This window comes from Chlorocebus sabaeus, chromosome 5, assembly GCF_047675955.1.
Source record: "Chlorocebus sabaeus isolate Y175 chromosome 5, mChlSab1.0.hap1, whole genome shotgun sequence".
NCBI lineage: Eukaryota > Metazoa > Chordata > Mammalia > Primates > Cercopithecidae > Chlorocebus > Chlorocebus sabaeus.
The window spans coordinates 22,555,434-22,572,328 of record NC_132908.1 but is presented as its reverse complement, the minus strand read 5'-3'; the positions used below and the strand labels follow the sequence as shown (position 1 = coordinate 22,572,328).

General features: G+C 43.2%; 1 protein-coding gene across 7 annotated transcripts in view; it reads right to left on the bottom strand.

Moving 5' to 3' along the window:
- Positions 1-16,895, bottom strand: part of TNRC6A (trinucleotide repeat containing adaptor 6A) — a 213,948-nt gene that overhangs the window by 175,166 nt on the left and 21,887 nt on the right. For 6 of the 7 annotated variants that reach the window (XM_037989740.2, XM_037989737.2, XM_073015245.1 and 3 more), the window contains exon 2: positions 10,751-10,876. In XM_037989740.2, coding sequence (XP_037845668.2) covers positions 10,751-10,830 — 80 coding nt within the window. In that variant the 5' untranslated portion in view covers positions 10,831-10,876. Of the gene's footprint in view, positions 1-10,750; positions 10,877-16,895 lie in introns of those variants that run through there. The other variant, XM_073015242.1, reaches the window with a different exon arrangement.

Sequence of the window (16,895 nt, the reverse complement as noted above, 5' to 3'; positions counted from 1 at the left end):
TCTTTCTTTCTTTCTTTCTTTCTTTCTTTCTTTCTTTCTTTCTTTCTTTCTTTCTTTCTTTCTTTCTTTTCCTTTCTTGCTTGCTTCCTTCCTTCCTTCCTTCTTTTCTTTCTTCTTCCTTTCTTTCTTTCTTTCTCTTTCTTTCTTCTTTCTCTTTCTTTCTTTTGTTCTTTCTTTCTCCTTCCTTCCTTCCTTCTCTCTCTCCCTTCCTTCCTTCCTTCCTTCCTTCCTTCCTTCCTTCCTTCCTTCCTTCCTTCCTTCCTCCCTCCCTCCCTCTCTCTCTCTCTCTTTTTCTTTCTTTCTTTCTTTCTTTCTTTCTTTCTTTCTTTCTTTCTTTCTTTCTTTCTTTCTTTCTTTCTTTCTTTCTTTTTCTTCTCTCTCTCTCTCTCTCTCTCTCTCTCTCTCTTTCTTTTTCTTTCTTTCTTCTTTTCTTTTCTTTTCTTTCTTTTTGATAGAGTCTCGCTCTGTTGCCCAGGCTTGAGTGCAGTGGCATAATTTTGGCTCACTGCAACCTCCGCCTCCCAGGTTCAAGCAATTCTCCTGCCTCAGTCACCCAAGTAGCTGGGCTTACATGGGCCCAACACCGCGCCAGGCTAATTTTTGTATTTTTAGTAGAGATGAGGTTTTGCCATGTTGGCCAGCCTGGTCTCAAACTCCTGACCTCAAGAGATTCATCTGCCTCGGCCTCTCAAAGTGCTGGGATTACAGGTGTGAGCCACTGCACCTGGCCAAATTCTTTTTTTCTGTGCATTGATACGACATTGTAATGTGTTTACCTGAATATTTTATCTAGACAGTATGAATTGCATGGTACCTTTGCATCACATTGTTCATTAAAGAAAAATACATACTATTTTAATTATAATTGAATTATTTTTCTTTTTTTTTTTTGAGACGGAGTCTCGCTCTGTCGCCCAGGCTGGAGTGCAGTGGCCGATCTCAGCTCACTGCAAGCTCCGCCTCCCGGGTTCACGCCATTCTCCTGCCTCAGCCTCCCGAGTAGCTGGGACTACAGGCGCCCACCACCGCGCCCGGCTAGTTTTTTGTATTTTTTAGTAGAGACGGGGTTTCACCATGTTAGCCAGGATGGTCTCGATCTCCTGACCTCGTGATCCGCCCGTCTCGGCCTCCCAAAGTGCTGGGATTACAGGCTTGAGCCACCGCGCCCGGCCTGAATTATTTTTCTATACATGAACAAAATTTCCAATTTAAAATAAAGGCAGGCGACTTATGTAGAATGAAATGGAGATGCAAATGGTAGAGCTATGACAAGAATAGTAAATTAAGAGACTGGAGACTGGGTGCGGTGGCTCATGCCTGTAATCCCAGCACTTTGGGAGCCCAAGGCAGGCAGATCGTCTGAGGTCAGGAGTTCGAGACCAGTCTGGACAACATGGTGAAATGCCATCTCTACTAAAAATATAAAAATTAGCTGGGCTTGGTGGTGCATGCCTGTAATCCCAGCTACTCGGGAGACTGAGGTGGGAGAATCACTTGAACCCAGGAGGCGAAGTTTTCAGTGAGCCGAAATTGTGCCACTGTCATGGCTGGGCAACAGAGCGAGGCTCCATCTAAAAAAAAAAAAAAAGAGAGAGAGAGACTGGGGGCTGGGGGATGGGGAAATTGGGGAGATGTTGGTCAAAGGATACAAAAATTCAGTTAGACTAGAGGAATAAGTTCAAGAGATGCATTGTACAACATGGTGAGTATGGTTGGTAACATATTGTATATCTGAAAATTGCTAAGAGAGTAGATATTACGTGTTCTTACCACACACACACACAAAGAAGTATGTGAGAGCTGGATGAAGTGGCTCATGCCTGTAATCCCAGCACTTTGAGAGGCAAAGGTGGGAGGATCTCTTGAGCCCAGGAGTTCGAAACCAACCTGGGCAACATAAGGAGACCCGTCTCTACAAAAAATAATAAAATCAGTTGGGTATGGTGGTGCACATCTGTGGTCCCAGATACTCAGAGGGCTGGGGTGGAAAGATGGCTTGAGCCCAGAAGTTCGAGGTTTCAGTGAGCCATGACTGTGCCACTGCACTCCAGCCTGGGCCACAGAGTGAGACCCTGTCTCAAAAAACAAAAAAACAAAAAAAACCCCAAAGAAAACAAAAAGAGATATGTGAGGCAACAGGCCTATGTTAAATAGTTTGATTTAGCCATTCCACAATTTATACATATATAAAAACATCAATTGTGCACCATAAATGTATACAATTTTTATTTGTCAATTATTTACCTGTTTTGAGGCAGAGTAGGCTAATTTTTTTTTTTTAAATGTAGGGAGATGGGGTCTCACTATGTTGCCCAGGCTGGTTCCAAACTCCTGGGCTCAAATGATCCTCCTGCCTCAGCCCCCCAAAGTGCTGAGATTACAGCCATGAGCCACTGTGCCTGGCCTGCTTGTCTATTTTAAAAAGGGAAAAGCTCAAAAGACTGCAGGAAGATGCACCACTGATTTCACGATGGATGTCAGTTGCAATTTACTGTAGTAGAGCGAAACAAAAAACCTGCATGTTGGTTGTGAAAAAAAAATTTAAGATAATAAGATGGAAACTATCGAGACATTTTCAGCAAATACATAGTGAGTTTGATAAGTTTTCTCTCCATATTAAGAAAGAACCAAAGAAGCACGTGAAAAGATGCTCAACATACCTTGATGCTAGGAGAATGCAAATCCAAACCTCAGAATACCACTTCATACCCATTAGGATGGCGATTACCAACAAAACAAAACAGCATGGGAAACAAGTGTTGGTGAGGATGTAGACAAACTAGAACCTTTCCACCCTTGTGCCTCGCTGGTGGGACTGTAAAATGGTTGCTGTGGGCCAGGTGCAGTGGCTCACGCCTGTAATCCCAGCACTTTGGGAGGCCGAGGCGGGTGAATCATGAGGTCAGGAGATCGAGACCATCCTGGCTGACACGGTGAAAGCCCGTCTCTACCAAAAATACAAAAAATTAGCCAGGCGTGGTGGTGGGCACCTGTAATCCCAGCTACTCAGGAGGCTGAGGCAGGAGAATTGCTTGAACCCAGGAGATGGAGCTTGCAGTGAGCCGAGATGGTGCCACTGCACTCCAGCCTGGGTGACAGGGCGAGACTCCATAAAAAAAAAAAAAAAAAAAAAAAAAAAAAGTTGCTGTGGAAAGTGGTATGGTTCCTCCAAAATTAAAGAAATACCATGGATTCAGCAATTTCACTTCTCAGTATATACCGAGAAGAAGTGAAGGCCGGGACTTGAATAGATACTTGTACACTCAAGTTCATGGCAGCATTATTCTCAATAGCCAAAAGGTGAAAATTACTCCAATGGTCATCAACAGATGAATGGATATTATATGGTCTTAAGAAAGAAGGAAATTCTGACACTTGCTACAATATGGATGAATCTTGAAGACATTATGCTAAGTGAAATAAGCCCAACGCGAGAGGATAAATATTGTATGATGCCACACACATGAATTTCCTAGAGCAGTCAAATTCACAGATATAGAAAATAGGCCGGGTGGGGAGGCTCACGCCTGCAATCCCAGCACTTTGGGAGGCTGAGACAGGTGATCATTTGATGTCAGGAGTTCGAGACAAGCCTGGCCAACATGGTGAAAACCCATCTCTACCAAAAAAATTAGCCGGGCGTGGTGACGCGTGCCTGTAATCTCAGCTGCTCGGGAGGCTGAGGCAGGAGAATCCCTTGAACCCGGGAGGCAGAGGTTGCAGTGAGCCGAGATCATACCACTGCACTCTAGCCTGGGTGAAAGGGGGAGTTAGTGTTTAATGGGGTAACAGTTTCAGTGTCGGAAGATAAAGTTGTACAGATGGATGGTGGTGATGGTTCACAGCAGTGTGAATGTACTTAATGCCACAGAGATGTATACTTAACATATGATTAAAATAGTAAATTTTATGTTGTATATATTTTACCACAATAAGAAAATCCGATGAAATTAGTTAGTTGAAATCAGAATAAAATGTAGAGTAAAAACCTTTTAAATAGATTTTAGTTTATCCGGATTAGAGATTATAACTTTGGCTGGCTATAAAAATGACTCAGATTCTTGCATGCATGTGCGTATACACACGTACACAATTTTTTTTTTTTTTTGAGACGGAGTCTTGCTCTGTCACCCAGGCTGGAGTACAGTGGCCAGATCTCAGCTCAACTGCAAGCTTTGCCTCCCGGGTTTACATCATTCTCCTGCCTCAGCCTCCCGAGTAGCTGGGACTACAGGCGCCCGCCACCTCGCCCGGCTAGTTTTTTGTATTTTTTAGTAGAGATGACGTTTCACCATGTTAGCCAGGATGGTCTCGATCTCCTGACCTCGTGATCCACCCATCTCGGCCTCCCAAAGTGCTGGGATTACAGGCTTGAGCCACCGCGCCCGGCCGACAATTTTTAATGGAAATATGGTAAAAAAAATAATTTAAGTTGTAAAAATTTTGTTAGAAAATTATGAGGAAAAGACTAAAAAGATATTTTAGGCTGGCATGGTGGCTCACACCTGTAATCTCAGCACTTTGGGAGGCCGAGGTGGTAAGATCACTTGACCGCAGGAGTGTGAGACTATCCTGGGCAACATGGTGAAACCCTGTCTCTATGAAAAATAGAAAAAAATAGCTAGGTGTGGTGATGCACCCCTGTAGTCCCAGCTACTCAGGAGGAGGCTGAGGTGGGAGGATCACTGAGCCTGGGGAGGTCAAAACTGGAGTGGGGTCAATCCAGACCACCACACTCTAGCCTGGGAAATAGAGGGAAACTCTCGAAAATAAATAAATAAATAAATAAATAAATAAATAAATATAAAGATTTTACAGAAAGTGAATAATCTGCAATTAAGCCACCAAACAATTGCCCATAGAATGAAAGAACGTATTAAAGCTAAATGGATTCAAATTTTGGAAAATTGCACAATTTAGCTGAGTCATGCCATGAGATACTCTCCAATTAATAGCCCGGGTTTATTTATTCAGGAAGGGCTTCCCAATTCACGAAAAAACATTGCCAATTCATGGCTTACAAAAGTGTAGCACAGATTTTAAAAAATCTTTTACATCTGACCAAAAAAATTTCACTTAGACATGAAAAAATTAGTTTCTATCATGCCAGATGGTCCTCCAGCTATGTTTGGTCAAAAATCTGGTTTTATTGGAGTTTCAAAACAAGAGACTGATGTTTCCTTTATTGCTTCATCCCACTGTATGATAAATACTGAAAATATTTGTGTTGCTTTTGGAAGCAGGCTCCATGGAAAGTGTCACGGGTACAGTTGTTAAAACTGTTCAGTGTATACGTACAAATGCTGTGAATCACCACCAGTGCATGGGACTTTTGAAAGAAATAGAAGGCAATGAATGGGGTGGTCTTGGGTCTTTGCCAATGTTCATTGGTTGAGTCATGGAAGACTTTTACAAAGATTTACTGTACTGTCAATTCCAATTCAAGATTTTCTTGAAACAAAGGGAATGCTTGCCAAATATTTAATAATCAAAGATAAACATGGCAGCGTGATTTATGTTTTCTCAGCAATATCACAGTGTATATGAAATGAGATAAATTCCAAGCTCTAAAGAAAGAAAAACCTGTGATCTAGCTGGAAAAGTATAAGAATTTACATTGAAATGAAAACATTTCATAATACAAATCAATAATAATGATTTTGCATACTTTTTAACATGAATCAATATGCAAAATATATATTTTTAAAGACAGGGTTTTGCTCTGTTGCCCAGGCTGAAGTGCGGTGGCATTGTCTTGGCTCACTGCAACTTCTGCCTCCTAGGTTCACGTGATCCTCCCACCTTAGCCTCTCAAGTAGCTGGGACTACAGATGCACGCCCCACCATCGTTTGCTTTTTTTTTTTTTTTTTTTTTTTTTTGTAGATACAGGGTCCTGTCATGTTTCCAAGGTTGGTCTCGAACTCCTGAGCTCAAGTGATCTTCTCCACCTCAGCCTCCCAAAGTGCTGGGATTACAGATGTGAGCCACTGCGGCTGGCCGCAAAATATTTTTAATAGTAATCACCAGCATTATGTAAATTATCTGCAAAATTTACAAGAAAAATTTGAAGAATGTTGTTGATATTGATAAACTTTAGAATTACTTTTCAATTTATACTGCATCCCTTTACATTCCATGTTAATACTGAATTGATGTGAGGATTGGTGAATTGCTGTAAGTTGGACAGAAGTAGGTTTTTTTGTTTGTTTGTTTGTTTGTTTGAGACAGGGTCTCACTCTGTTGCCCAGGCTGGAGTGCAGTGGTGCCATCTTGGCTCACCACAACCTCTGCCTCCCAGGCTCAAGCAATTCTCCTGCCTCAGCTTCCTGAGTAGCTGGGATTACAGGCATGCACCACTACCACCCGACTAATTTTTATATTTTTAATAGAGATGGGGTTTCACCATGTTAGCCAGGCTGGTCTTGAACTCCTGATCTCAAATGATCCACCCACCTCAGCCTCCAAAGTACTGAGATTATAGGCGTGAGCCACTGTGCCTAGCCTGGACAGAAGTAGTTTTAAAACTGATTGGCTTTGCTTCAAAGTCAAACCGTTATTCCAATGAAGATGAACTAGCTTCGTCAATGTGGAAGCGAATAATACAGGAAAGTGATTTTTTGGTACTTGGAAAATATTTAAGTATCTTTGGAACAACCTGTGTATGCTGTTCTACTTTTTCAACTGTAACTATAAATACAGATCAAATGTTTTCAGTGACAGCTGTACTGTAATGTGTAAAACACACCTTGGATGTCAAAGATTTAGAGTAACAACAGGAAGTAAGGAATATACCTCATTACAAATTTTTATATTGATTTCAGATTGACATGATGATATTTTAGAAATGTTAGGTTCAATAAATTATAATGTTAAAATTAATTTCATCTGTTTCTTTTTACCTTTTAAAAATGCAGCAACTAGAATATTTACAGTTACGTATGTGTTATCATTCTATTTAATAGCGATGGGCCGGGTGTGGTGGCTCATGCCTGTAATCCCAGCACTTTGGGAGGCCGAGGCAGGCAGATTGCTTGAGACTAGGAGTTTGAGACCAGCCTGGGCAACATAGTGAGACCTTGACACTACAAAAAACAAACAAACAAACAAACAAAAAACCACAAAAAACCCCAAATTAGCCTGGTGTAGTGTCATGAACCTGTAGTCCTAGCTACTCTGGAGGCTGATGCGGGAGGATCGCTTGAGCCTAGGAGTTTGAGACCAGCCTGGGTAACGTAGTGAAACCCTATCTCTACAAAATAATTAAAAATTAGCTGGGTGTGGCGGTATGTGCCTGTAGTCCCAGCTTCTTGGCTGGGGCGGGAGGATTACTTGAGCCCAGGAGGTTGAGGATGCAGTGAGCTGTGACTGCACAACTGCACTCCAGCCTGGTGGACAGAGTGAGACCCTGTCTCAAAAAATGAAACAAGCTAACATGGTGAAACCCCATCTCTACTAAAAATACAAAAAAAATATATATATATATCTATCAGCCAGGCGTGGTGGCGGGCGCCTGTAGTCCCAGCTACTCAGGAGGCTGAGACAGGAGAATGGCTTGAACCCGGGAGGCGGAGCTTGCAGTGAGCTGAGATCGCGCCACTGCACTCCAGCCTGGGCGACAGAGCGAGACTCCGTCTCAAAAAAAAAATAAATAAAATAAAATAAAAAAAGTAAAAAAGAAACAAAACAAAACCCAGTGATGATCTAGAATTGCCTGCCCTCTTATTTGTACCAGTGTTCCCGCTGGGAGAATTATGCACTGTGATTAGGTCCGACAAGAGGGCCATCTAAGTAAGTAACTTGCCTCCCCTCTCATCATCCACTGTAGAAGCTGAAGGAGCCAGGTTCAAGAAGTTAGCTGTGAAGCTGAGCAATTAGATCCTTCCTCCCTGGACTTAGATTCTGGAGTAAGTGGTGCAGAGACAGAAACATTATTTGGAAGTCAAATTCAGCATCGGATCAGTGTCAGTGTGTGGCCTAGACTTGTAAATTCTCCCTCACTATATTGCTGCTACTAATGGGGCGGGGGGTGGAAGGGACAGTGGGGAATCAGATAGAATGTCCACTACAGAAGTATTATTAGAGGAAGATGTTGACTCAGGGGAAGATGGGGCCAAGCCTCAGGTCTGATGGGCTACGTTAGCCTCCAAACAGAAGAATAAGCAGTAAAGCTGGAAGCCAGGAAGATGGAAGAAAATAGAGCGTGCAGTGGAGAGTGAGCTGTGCAAAGAGGTGTCTGGACTAAGAATGAATGGTGGATGGGAGTGGTCACAGCTGAAAGAAACCACATAAAGCAAAAGATTAAGACATAGGTTAGAACCCTATGCCTGCCCTAATCCTCAGCCCTAAGAAAAACATTCTCTGAGTTTTGGAATGAATACCTGGGTTAATTAAAGAAGCAGCACTCTCTGGAAACCTCAGTGTCATGGCACTCATGGGGATTCCTGCTGACAAAAGGAAAGAAGCAATAGGCATGATTTCTTCCCTCCTTCCTTCTGCATGGGGCAGGAATGATGGGCCTTACCTGTTTCCTATCTCCGCATCCTACTTCCTCTATAGTCCAGGCCATGGGGTTCCCATGAATGGGATGGATGCTTTTTTTTTTTTTTTTTTTTTTAAGAAACAGGGTCTCACTTTCTTACCTAGGCTGGAGTGCAGTGGAGCAAACATAGCTCACTGCAGCCTTGAACTCCTGGGCTCCAGCCATCATTCCACCTCAATCTCCCAAGTAGCTGGGATTATGGACACACACCACCACGCCCAGCTAAGTTTAAAAAATTTTTTGTAGAGACAGGGTCTCGCTACATCGTCTAGACTGGCCTTGAACTCCTGGCCTCAAGCAATCCTCCCCCACAGCCTCTCAAAGTGTTGGCATTACAGGCGTGAGCCACTGTGCCCGGCCTGATCCTGTTCTTTTTTTTTTTTGAGATGGAGTCTCACTCTGTCACCCAGGCTGGAGTGCAGTGGCACTATCTCAGCTCACTGCAACCTCCGCCTTCCGGGTTCAAGAGATTCTCCTGCCTCAGCCTCCCAAGTAGCTGGAATTACAGGCATGTGCCACCATGCCTGGCCAAATTTTGTATTTTTAGTAGAGACTGGGTTTTGCCATGTTGACCAGGCTGGTCTGGAACTCCTTGGCTCAAGTGATCTCCCCAGCTCGGCCTCCCAAAGTGCTGGGATTACAGGTGTGAGCCACCGCACTCAGCCTGATTCTGTTCTTAACCTATTCCTTATCCTCTACTTCTGAGGTCATTTTCCTTCTTCCCTCCTGTGCCTTTGTCCTTATTTAATGCCTTGCATGAGATATAACCTACTTCTCCCAGAGGCTGGAAATGTTCCTTGAACATCAGCTCAGTGACCACATCCCTGCTTTCTGCCCACTGACCACTGCTGACAACTTGACAGGCAACAGATGCTCTTAGATTTTCCATGGCTTTCTCCCCACACCACCACGTTGGATAACCTTCGGCCAACATTGCTTGGTTTCTTGGAGTCTGATGACCTGCTTAACTGTTCCATTGTGCATTCTGTTCTGTCTACGGATCTGAGCCTCCTCACACTGCCTTTGCTGAGAGCCCCTCCCTTTGGTGCCTCTTTTGTTGCCGTTTACCCCCAGGAATCTGGTCCTGTCAGGAGACACACTGTCGTAGCCACAGATTCAGGTAGATTCTCTGAAATGATCAGTCTGCTATCTCAGCTCTCCCTGCCTGGAAAAATCCTTCCTCATGGGATCTAATCAAACCCAGCCTATCAATATACATCTTTCCAGCTTTTACTTTGATTAATACCATGTCAACTGAGCAATTTTCTCCTTAGCTTTTTCTCCCATTGTTTTTCCCAAAGGCTAGCTTCTCTGGCCACCTGCCGCTGATTGAGTTTTAGGAGTTCAATGGTATTTGTTTGTTTAATTTACCTGATGTATTCCAAATGTCCAGACCAATGCATGGCACATTGTAGACGCTCAATAAAGAATCATCAAATGAATAAAAAAGAAGCCATAACCCAGAATATTCAGAGGGGTTAATACACATTACCAATGACTTGGTGTGAATTTGTATGAATTACAAATAATTCATAGGGTATATCTTACTTATAGTACCAAAGGTAGATTTTGTGTGATCAATACTGGGCTTAAGAACATCCTTTAGTATAAACAGCAAGTAGACATATATAAAAACAGAAACTCTTTTCCTTCCCACTTTGATGTGGATTTCATTTCTACTCTAGCTTCTCCACCATCACGCTGATCAACTTCACCAACCACTAACCCAGGTGATGCCATATGGATCCAGCAGACCCCTCCTACCAGCCCTTCCTCTTCACTTTCCTCCTGGATCTCTCCAAAGGCCTCCTAACTGGTCTCCCCCTGTCCCTTTTTCTCCATCCTCCCACACATCCTCTGCAAGTGGCCATTGATTTTCCTAACAGTGTGAATTATATCAGACAGAGTATGGGTCGCAGAATGGCTGGAAGAGAACTCACCACCAAGCTGTTTAGAGATGGACATGATAGGGCCAGAGCCCAATCCACCTTCAGAAGGTGACGTGGGGTGATGGTACATTGGCCTCTGTCTCAGGATCGTGAGGTCTGAGTTTCAAACCTTGCCCCCTTTCTCTTGCCCAGTTCTGATTTCAACCCCATTCAACTTGTCAGAATTTTGAGTGGATGTTTCCTCTGGTTTCCTTAGTTGGAACCTCAGGCAGCTCTGGGCTGAGTGGACTGACCCCTGGCCCCCAGTGCGAGTGATACTACCTGTTCCATTCCTCGGGCAGCGGAATGTCTTGAGAGCCAGGACACCTGGCGTCTAGGCCTGGCTCTGCCACTAGTTGCATGACTTTAGGCAAATCACATCACCTCTCCGGGCCTCAGTTTTCACACCTGAGAAAGGAAGAGATTGCGTTAGATTAGTGATTCTCCACTTTTTACCTCATTCCCCTCCCAAACACAACCAGTGATGCCTATTTACCTACGAGACACATATCTATGTGCAACTCCTGGGTACAAACTTTAATTTCATCCCCCTGCGTTTTTTTTTTTTTTCTTGGTCACCAGGCCAGAGTGCAGTGGTTCGATCTTGGTTCACTGCAACTTCCACCTCCTAGGCTCAGGTGATCCTCCTGCCACAGCCTCCCAAATAGCTGGGACCACAGGCGTGCACCACCATGCCCAGATAATTGTTTGTATTTTTGGTAGAGATGGGGTTTTTTGCCACGTTGCCTGGGCTGGTCTCGAACTCCTGAGCTAAAGCAATCCACCCACCTCAGCCTCCCAAAGTGCTGGGGTTACAGGTGTAAGCCACTGTGCCCAGCCTCATGCCTTTGTTTTTCTTTCTTTTTTCTTTTTCTTTTTTCTTTTTGCTTTTTGTTTTGTTTTTGAGACAGGGTCTTACTTTGTCACCCAGGCTGGAGTGCAGCTGTGCAATCACAGTCCACTGCAGCCTCAGCCTCCCAGGCTCAAGTGATCCTCCTATCTCAGCCTCCTGAGTAGCTGATACTAGAAAGGCACACCACCATGCCCAGCTAATTTTTGTATTTTTTGCAGGGGCAGAGTCTCCCTATGTTGCTCAGGCTGGTCTTGAAGTCCTGAGTTCTAGGGATCCACCTGCCTTGGCCTCCCAAAGTGCTGGGATTATAGGCGTGAGCCACTGTGCCCGGCTGGCTGGTCTATTATCTTATACTTTTATTCAAGACTCCCCCACCCAAACTATCATTCTTGCTCTCACCTATGTCTGCAAATTCCCTCTTCTCAGATAGACCGTAAATCACATGAGATTGCGCCTATCATTGCTCTATTATCACCATCAAAAAACAGTGACTGGGCCAAGTGCCATGGCTCATGCCTGTAATCCCAGAGCTTTGGGAAGCCAAGGTGGGAGGATTGTTTGAGCTCAGGAGTTTGAGACCAGTCTGGGCAACATAGTGAAACCTAATTTCTAAAAAAAAAAAAAAAAAAAATTAACCAATGTGCTGGTGCATGTCTGTAAGTCCCAGCTACTCAGGAGGCTAAGGCAGGAGGATCACTTGAGTGAGTCTAAGGAGTTGGAGGCTACAGTGAGCTACGATCACACCACCGTACTTCAGCCTGGGCGACAGAGTGAGACCTTGTCTCAAAAAGAAAACAAAAAAAGTGGCTAGTAAAACAGGTATTTAGTAAGTAGTTGGTGAATAAGTGAATGATGAAAAGATTGAAAGCAGAAATCAATGAATGAAACTATTTCTGTCTACTGATTTCCTCCTTTAGCACATACACATGTCTTAGTCTTTCTCATGTTTTTTGAGACAGGGTCTTGCTCTGTTGCCCAGGTTGGAGTGCAGTGGTGTGATCATAGCTCACTGCAGCCTCCAACTCCTGGGTTCAAGAGGTCCTCCAATCTCTGGACTACAGGTGTGTGGCACCATGCCTGGCTAATTTTCTTTTCTTTTTTTTTTTTTAATTTTTTGTAGAGACAAGTTTTTTGCTATGTCATCCAGGCTGGCCTCGGACTCCTGGCCTCACGTAATTATCCTGCCTCAGCCTCTTAAAGTTTTGAGATCACAGGCATGAGCCACCACACCCAGTCGTCTTTCTCATCTTCTATGATAAACACTCATACAAACACTTAAACAATTTTCAACCCTATGTACATCCTCTTTTAACTTTAAAAGTCAAAGTACTTGAAATATTTGTGAGGATAGACTGCTTCCAGTTCCTCATATCCTATTTCTCCAAAATCTCTGCACTCTGGGATCTGTTGCCTCCACACCAGTGAAGCAATTTGCACCAACATCATCAATCATCAAGATTTTACATGTTGCCCAATCCAATGGCAACAGATTTCTATCCTTGTTTTACTTGACCTCCTAAGTCCTAACAGTATTTTGATGTTCTGCTGAGTTTATTATTCTTATATAACCAGAGGGGAGACAAATGATTTTTTAAAACAGGAAAATGACAGTAGAAATAGTTATTGCTTTAGTTTTCCCAAGGCAGTCGGTTTAAGGGAGACTAAATACAACACCATTTAGAGATTACAGGGATTCATTTGCGGTTTTGTTTTCTGCTTTTTGTTTTTTTTTTTGAGACAACCTTGCTCGGTCGCCCAGGTTGGAGTGCAGTGGTGTGATCTCGGCTTACTTCAAATGAGCATCCCAGGTTCAAGCAATCCTCCCACCTCAGCCTCATGAGTGGCTGATACTACAGGTATGTGCCACCACGCTGGGCTAATTTTTGTATTTTTGGTAGAGATGGGGTCTCACTATATTGTCCAGGCTAGTCTCGGACTCCTGGGCTTAAGTGATCCTCCTGCCTCGGCCTCCCAAAGTGCTGGGATTACAGTGGTGAGCCACTGTGCCTGGCCATGATATTGATTTTTGCCCCTGTTTTTGTACTTTGTATAAATGGCATCACAGTTGGGCATGGTGGCTCAGGCCTGTAATGCTGGCAGTTTGGGAGACTGAGGCAGGCAGATCACTTGAGGTCAAGCATTTGAGACCAGCCTGGCCAACACAGTGAAACCCTGTCTCTACTTAAAATACAAAAGTTAGCTAGGTGTGGTGGCATGAGCCTGTAGTCCCAGCTACTCAGGAGGCTGAGGCAGGAGAATCACTTGAACCGGGAGGCAGAGGTTGCAGTGAGCCAAGATCGGGCCACTGCACTCCAGCCTGGGCAACAGAGCCAGACTCCATCTCAAAAAAAAAAAAAAAAAAAAAAGTAATAATAAATAAATAAATAAATAAATAAATGGCATCATACGGAATGTACTCTACGTGCCTTGCTTCTTTCATTGGATGTGATATTTGTGAGATTCCTTGATACTGTGTTGTGTGGTTGTAGTGCCCTCATTCTCATTGCTGCCTGGGTCCTCTTTTAAGAAAGCTCTGCACCTCCCTGCATGGAACTTTCCTTCCCACAGTAACTATGGTTCCCTCACTTCCAGTAACATTTCCCTTCCTCCTTCCTTGCTTTTCCTCTATAGGTCTGATCACCATCTAATGTACTGTACATTTAATCTATTTATTTTATTATTTGCCCCTTGACTAGAACTATGGAGTCATGGTCAGATCAATGCTCAGTACTCTTTGAACAAGTAAATCTCAGTAACCTCCATGTGGCATCCAGCATGCCCATGACTGGAGGGAACGCCAGGCTGTCCAGACCACAGATGGCTCAAGAACTGCAACAGGCTGGACATGATGGCTCACGCTTGTAATCCCAGCGCTTTGGGAGACTGGGATGGGCAGATGGCTTGAGGCCGGGAGTTCGAGACCAGCCTGAGCAACATGGTGAAACCTCATCTCTACAAAAAATTTTAAAACTAGCCAGGTATGGTGGTGTGCGCCTGAAGTCCCAGCTACTAGGGAGGCTGAGGCGGGAGGATCACCTGACCCTGGGAGGTTGAGGTTGCAGTCAGCAGTGATGCCACCACTACACTCTAGCCTGGGCCACAGAGTGAGACTCTGTCTCAAAAACAAAAAGAAAAACAAACAAAAAAACCCCTGCAACAAAGTGTCATTTAGCAGGAGAGGCCAATCTGATGGGGCACCAGGTATGGCTCTGTTACTGTAATATCTATACCACAACCATGAATTAGATGTGAAAATTCTACATAAAATGCTTACAAATAACTTTTTCAAGCTTATGACAATTAAAAGGTAAAAAGGTTAACAAATATCTATTAATAGGGAATATCTGAACTTTCTGGATTTATATGCTTTTGCATCTTTTGAATTTTTAATAATAAGCATCCATTGATTTAGTAATTAAAAATTAAGGAACAAAATGCCATAATTGAGTCAAATTTATCTTACTAGTGTCAAAACAGTTCAATATTTACAAATTGATATAAAAATAAAACAAAGAGCCAGGCTTAGTGGCTCCACCTGCAATCTCAGCTGAGGTGAGAAGATCACTTGAGGCCAGGAGTTCAAGACCACACTGGACAACATAGTGAGATCCTGTCAAAAAAAAAGTTAAAAAATAAACTAGGTGCAGTGGCATGTGCCTGTAGTCCTAACTATTCAAGAGCATGAGATGGGAGGATCTCTTGAGCCCAGGAGTTTGAGGCTGCAGTGAGCTGTGATCACACCACTGCAATCCAGCCTGAGTGACAGAGCGAGATCCTGTCTCAAAAAAAAAAAAAAAAAAAAAAAGAAAATCACAAAGTCCTACAATATTTTATAAAACCACAAATCTAACGTTACAATAATAGAAGAGTGTCTGACTTATCATAGGCACTTAAGTTATTTCTCGAATGAATGAATGAAAATATATTAATATGTTAAATCATTCCAATAGGTCAAGTATTAAAAAAAAAACCCACAATGTTACTAATAAATGCTGAAAAGGCATTAAGAAAGAATCCAGCACCCATTCCTGATGAAAATCCTTGGCAGTCAGTAACGAAGAAGGTTTCCATCACATGCCTCCCTGCAAACCACTGCAATCTGGCTTTTGCTGGCACCCTGCCATTGAAACTGCTTTCCCCAAGGCGATCAGTGCCCTACATATTGCCAAATCCAATGCACTTGGATGGGTACCAATAAATATGTAACGAATTAAGGAATGGATGATAAATGAATCTCAGATCAACGGCATCATCCTTAACAATAAAACACCAGCGTTGTCTCTTTAAAGTCAGAAATAAAACCCAGGATGTGAGGTACCGCTATCATTTGATGATGTTTCTGGAAGCTCAGGCAAAAATAAAACAAAAAACCATGGAGATAAAAATATAAGGTACAGCTACTGGCAATAAGGTGACAAAAATCATCTTTCTTTGTGTAAAAACGTCAGAGAATTATGCAAAAAAACTCTCAGAAATAATAAGAGAGTTCTGGAAGTTTACAGATACACAAATGGTAATTGTTTTCCCTGAATACCAACAAATGTGATGTCTATCATGGGTGCTGAGACAATTGAGAAAGTAAAATTTTTTTAAAAGGTGCAGAATCTGGCCGGGTATGGTGGCTCGTGCCTGTAATCCCAACACTTTGGGAGGCTAAGGCAGGCGGATTACTTGATGTCAGGAATTCGAGACCAGCCTGGCCAACACGGTGAAACCCTGTCTCTACTAAAAATACAAAAATTAGCTGGGCATGGTGGTGGGCTCCTGTAATCCCAGTTACTTGAGAGGCTGAGGCAGGAGAATGACTTGAACCCGGGAGGCAGAGGTTGCAATGAGCCAAGATCGAGCCACTGCACTCAAGCCTGGGTGACAGGTCTCCAAAAATAAACAAATAAATATGTAAGTAAATAAATAAATAAAGGTGCAGAATCTTATGAATAAGAAGTAAAACAATCTAGGTGAAGGGTACAGAGTTCCGGCATTACAAAGAAAGAAAAAAAGAAGGAAAGAAGGAAAGAAGGAAAGAAAGAAGGAAGGAAGGAAGGAAGGAAGGAAGGAAGGAAGGAAGGAAGGAAGGAAGGAAGGAAGGAAGGAAGGAAGGAAAGAAGGAAAGAAAGAAAGAGAGAGAGAGAAAGAAAGAAAGAAAGAAAGAAAGAAAGAAAGAAAGAAAGAAAGAAAGAAAGAAAGAAAGGTGACTCACTCTTGTAATCCTAGTGCTCTGGGAGGCTGAGGCAGGAGTTCAAGACCAGCCTGGACAACATAGCAAGACCCTGTCTCAACAACAGCAAAACAAATGAAGAAAGAAAACTGTGTATGGAGAATAAGATTTTTTTCCAACTTGCTAAATGTGAAATGTACATGATGCTTAGGTTGTGAAATTTACATTAAATTCTAGGGAAAGACACAGGCTTGATATCCTCCACGGACAGGCCAGGTGCCACTGAACCATGAGAAAGGGCTAAGATTGGTAAGGTGGGGGCTGATACTACCCTACCCTGGAGAGCACATTCTGGATCCCTTGTTGCAATCTGGAATCCCCGAATGAAGTTCCTGGACTTGTAACCTCAGCTGACC